This window comes from Pseudoliparis swirei, chromosome 23, assembly GCF_029220125.1.
Source record: "Pseudoliparis swirei isolate HS2019 ecotype Mariana Trench chromosome 23, NWPU_hadal_v1, whole genome shotgun sequence".
In the NCBI taxonomy this organism is placed as follows: domain Eukaryota; kingdom Metazoa; phylum Chordata; class Actinopteri; order Perciformes; family Liparidae; genus Pseudoliparis; species Pseudoliparis swirei.
Genome location: NC_079410.1, coordinates 2148213 through 2153212, shown reverse-complemented (window position 1 = coordinate 2153212; position 5000 = coordinate 2148213). Strand labels below are relative to the sequence as shown.

General features: G+C 45.9%; 2 protein-coding genes across 3 annotated transcripts in view; one reads left to right on the top strand and one right to left on the bottom strand.

Moving 5' to 3' along the window:
* ift70 (intraflagellar transport 70) overlaps window positions 1–4885 on the top strand; it is a 20270-nt gene extending 15385 nt beyond the window's left edge. Inside the window, exons 15-19 of the mRNA XM_056406823.1 lie at window positions 2224–2295; window positions 2386–2489; window positions 2566–2644; window positions 3969–4098; window positions 4341–4885. Of these exons, the coding sequence (XP_056262798.1) occupies window positions 2224–2295; window positions 2386–2489; window positions 2566–2644; window positions 3969–4098; window positions 4341–4477 (522 nt within the window). The 3' untranslated portion in view covers window positions 4478–4885. The remainder of the gene's footprint in view (window positions 1–2223; window positions 2296–2385; window positions 2490–2565; window positions 2645–3968; window positions 4099–4340) is intronic.
* Window positions 4701–5000, bottom strand: part of c23h16orf89 (chromosome 23 C16orf89 homolog) — a 5241-nt gene continuing 4941 nt past the window's right edge. For both annotated transcript variants that reach the window (XM_056406537.1, XM_056406538.1), the window contains exon 9: window positions 4701–5000. This exon is cut by the window's right edge and continues 195 nt beyond it. The gene's annotated coding sequence lies outside the window, so the exon portion shown is untranslated.

Below are 5000 nucleotides of genomic sequence, written 5' to 3'. Positions count from 1 at the left end.
AAATGCAAAAACCAAAGAAACGTCCATCTCAAAAGAAAAAACGTTGCTCTAAATAAAATATGTATTTTTAAAAAATGCTCTCAAAAGAAAAGTGCAAAAAACAACAAATTTACAAAATAAATAATAATCTCTGCTCTCAAAAAAGCAAAAGTGCAAAAACCAAATAAACATTTATCTCAAAAGAAGAAAAAGAAATGTAAATACAAAAACTTTTTGGAAAAAAAAGTGACATTTAAAGGGTACCTGTAGTGCAAAACAACAACGTGCTACATCCATTCGGCGCATCAAATAAATCATATTTACCCCGCCGCTATTGTCAACAAGTCACGCATAGCCCGAGGATTTACATTTCTTTGTCAACATTCCGAGTCCGTGAACGCTTCAGGGCGCAGCCATTTTGCTAGTTATTTACTCATGTCAAAGGTCACTATGACGTTGAGTCGTTGAAAGGAATTCAGCCAATCCGGAGCCACTTCTACACGCGTTGCTTCTTGGGATAGATCGGTGGCCTCAAGAATTACACAATCTATATCAGGGGTGCTCAATACGTCGATCGTGGGAACCTGCCAGTCGATCGCGGCGTAGTATTGGTAGATCGCATGACATTAAAAAAAATGGGCCCGCCCCCCTGTCACTTTCTCTATAGCACCACATTACAGCAGCAGCACGTCATTTCTGTCTCTACGTGTTGCGTTGACAGTCCTCTGCCCGCCGTCTCGTGCGCGGGAGCTCCCGACACCGGTTTGCGCGCCGGACGGACGGAGCAAAGAAAAGTCACTAGCACCCCGAACATGTGGGCCGATCATTGCATCAATGAAAGACATCTCCAGCGCTGGCTTATGCGCGATGTAGCTATCAAGCTCACGCTTTTGTGTGAAGCAGATGAGGTCTAATGTCACGATATCATCGGACATAAGTTCGTGCTCTTTACAACAAATGCACTCTATGTCTGTTTTCTGTGGCACACATTTCCCACAACTGCACCAAACGTCCGCCGACTTGCGTGCACGGTCCGCACGGTGAAGCATCTGGACCGGCGGTCCTTCGGCATCAACTTCATCAGAATCATCGCTATCATCGCTGTCACAATTCACTAAATGGGGATAGTCTGCTTTTAAAGGTTCAAACAAGTATCCAGTTGCTGAATCTGACAATCTTTCATCGTCCATATAATTAATCTCTCAGCATTTGTTTGCGAGCGCTCGACGTTGTTTATATTGGTATCTGAACACATCCGCTGTGGCTGGCTGTCGATCTCTCAACGATGTGACGTCACACCACCGGCGCCATATTCAAGCTCCAGTGCAATGAAGCTTGTCGGAGTTGAGGACTTTGAACAGCCTAAACTACGTATTGTTATTGAATACTGGACCGTCAGTGCATGAATAACCTTTAGAAACACATTATCTTTTGATCTGGCTACATATTCACTTTCACTACAGGTACCCTTTAAAGGGGTGTACCCACTGTATATAAAATTAAAATAAATGTATTTACAACAAATTTCCTCTAAAAAAAAATCCAAAAACGAACAAATTTTTACCTCAAAAGAAAAAAATGTAGCTCTCCCAAAGAATTTTTTAGAAATTGCTCTATATAAAAAAAGTGCAAAAACTAAACAAAGATTTATCTTAAAAGAAAAAACGTTGCTTTAAAAAAAATATATTAGTATTTTTTTTTTTATGCTCTCAAAAGAAAAGTGCAAAAACCAACAAAAATGTTCGATTTGCAGCCAAAGAATCGAGTTTCATAAGCAAAACTAACACTTCATTTATTTTCAGTTCACGTATTTTTACATTTAGTTGCGTAATAAAGACACACCTCCACCTGCACCGCTCTGCACCGCGTTGACTTCCTGTGTTCCTCTGGTTGCTGTGCTGCTCGTTTTCTGACATCTCACTTTGATCTTTTTTTGACTTTTGTCCAAATGTCAGACAATTAAGTCACGATAAACGGTCTGAGGGACAGTTTAACGGGTCTCCTCACATCCCAGAACAGTCTCTCGAGTGTTTGAGGTCAAGCTTTCATTAACAGTCGGAGGAAACCGGCACGACCCTGGATTGATTTCAAGATTATCACAATATTATTTGTGTGTGTGTGTGTGTGTGTGTGTGTGTGTGTGTGTGTGTGTGTGTGTGTGTGTGTGTGTGTGTGTGTGTGTGTGTGTGTGTGTGTGTGTGTGTGTGTGTGTGTGTGTGTGTGTGTGTGTGTGTGTGCCTCTAGATCCTCAATGTGAATGCCATGGTCCTGGCCAACCTGTGTGTCTCCTACATCCTGACATCCCAGAATGAGGAGGTATGTCCGATGAGATGATGTCATAATATTTGTTATAATAAAGCACACGGTAATAAGAAGAGAGTGTTTCCTCCTCCTGCGGTCCAACAGGCTGAAGAGCTGATGAGGAAGATCGAGAAAGAGGAGGAGCAGATCTCCTACGACGACCCCGACAAGAAGGTCTTCCACCTCTGCATCGTCAACCTGGTCATCGGGTGAGAAGCAAACATGTCGAGCTCTTCCACCTCGAGGAGCTCCGAGCTGAGCAGTGATGTTCACCATGTCCTTCAGGACGCTGTACTGCGCCAAAGGGAACTACGACTTCGGGATCTCTCGCGTCATCAAGAGCCTGGAGCCCTACAACAAGAAGGTCGGCCGTCTTGTTCTGGGATGTTTAAGCACTGTCAATCACCTGTAGCCCCGCCCCTAAAGGGCCCCCTGTCAATCACCCTGTAGCCCCGCCCCTAAAGCGCCCCCTGCTTCATGGTCTGACTAAATGACCATAAAGTATAAATGATGACATCATGCTGTATAGAAGAAGACTTGAAACTAGAGACTGAGACATAAACTCATGTTTACAATGTTTACTGAGGGAATACATCAAGAGAGAAGTAGAGTCACTATATAGACTTCTATACAACCAGAGGAGCCCCCTGGTGGTCAGGAGAGATAATGCAGCTTCAACACATGAAGCATAGGCTTCTATACAACCAGAGGAGTCGCCCCCTGGTTGTCAGGAGAGAGAATGCAGCTTTAACACATGCATCATAGACTTCTATACAACCAGAGGAGTCGCCCCCTGGTGGTCAGGAGAGAGAATGCAGCTTCAACACATGAAGCATAGACTTCTATACAACCAGAGGAGTCGCCCCCTGGTTGTCAGGAGAGATAATGCAGCTTTAACACATGAAGCATAGACTTCTATACAACCAGAGGAGCTGCCCCCTGGTGGTCAGGAGAGAGAATGCAGCTCTAACACATGAAGCATAGACTTCTATACAACCAGAGGAGCTGCCCCCTGGTGGTCAGGAGAGAATGCAGCTCTAACACATGAAGCATAGTCTTCTATACAACCAGAGGAGCTGCCCCCTGGTGGTCAGGAGAGAGAATGCAGCTTTAACACATGAAGCATAGACTTCTATACAACCAGAGGAGCTGCCCCCTGGTGGTCAGGAGAGAGAATGCAGCTCTAACACATGACGCATAGACTTCTATACAACCAGAGGAGCTGCCCCCTGGTGGTCAGGAGAGAATGCAGCTTTAACACATGAAGCATAGACTTCTATACAACCAGAGGAGCTGCCCCCTGGTGGTCAGGAGAGAGAATGCAGCTTTAACACATGAAGCATAGACTTCTATACAACCAGAGGAGCTGCCCCCTGGTGGTCAGGAGAGAGAATGCAGCTCTAACACATGAAGCATAGACTTCTTGAACCCTCTCAGCCCTCCAGGAATCGTCTCTGAGGCCAAGCGGCTCTTTTTGGGACCCTTTTGGTCTCAAGTCACAACAACAGACCCTGAATGCAGCTGAGTCCACTTCGGTCCGGCTGAGAACACAAGCGGCGTCACGTCCTGAGAGAGCCCCCCCCCTTTACTTAGTGTGTGTGTGTGTGTGTGTGTGTGTGTGTGTGTGTGTGTGTGTGTGTGTGTGTGTGTGTGTGTGTGTGTGTGTGTGTGTGTGTGTGTGTGTGTAGCTGGGGACAGACACGTGGTTCTACGCCAAGCACTGCTTCCTGTCTCTGCTGGAGAACATGTCCAAGCACATGGTCATGCTGCGGGACGCCGTGGTGCAGGAGTGCATCCAGTTCCTGGAGCACTGCGAGGGTGAGCAGCACACACACACACACACACACACACACACACACACACACACACACAGTGGTCCATTCGACCACAGAGACTCAGCTTAGGTTGACGCCGAATGTAAAATACTGGAGGCCACGCCCACATCCACCTGATCTCCAGAGGCCTCGAGATACGTATGACCCCGTGACCTTTCCACCTACAGGTCAGGGTTCACGTTGCTTGTTGATGTTGAGTTGACTTCCTGTCGGTCTCGCCTGCAGCGTACGGCAAGGAGGTCCTGGCCACCATCGAGCAGCCTCTGGAGGAGACCCACGTCCACATCGGCAAGAACACCGTCACCTACGAGGCGCGGCTGCTCAAGGCGCTGTTCTACGAGGTCATCGGCTGGAATAAATGACGTCATCACGGGGCGACGTTTGGACTTGAGAGACGGTCAACGCACGTGATAAGGTCTGCTGTGCAGGACCGGCTGTTGGCCACACACACACACACCGGGGGAAGCTTTTATTTTGAAATGGCTCCGGGAGCTCTTACATAATCGTTTGTGTTGTTTGATGTGCAGGAATACTACCTCGTGTTCTCTTATAGAGGGATGACGCGCGTCAATACAGCCGACTCAGCAGTTTTTCTGGTGGTTTATTCTTCTAATATGAAACACATGATCATATTTTGTATGCGAGTCCATCTACATTCATAGTTCATGCATATATCCTCTTTGGTCTTGGTACAGCTGGCCCTCTATTGGGGATTTATATTCTGTAGATAAACATAAGTTAAAGGAAATAAAGACTTTATTTAAACCCAGTGTCGGCTGAATATGATGTTTTAGTTTTTAGATAAATATAATGATGCTCAAATCAGGCTTTTAATGCTTTAAATGCCTGAAATATCTAAATATTTTCACAGATTATTTTCACTTA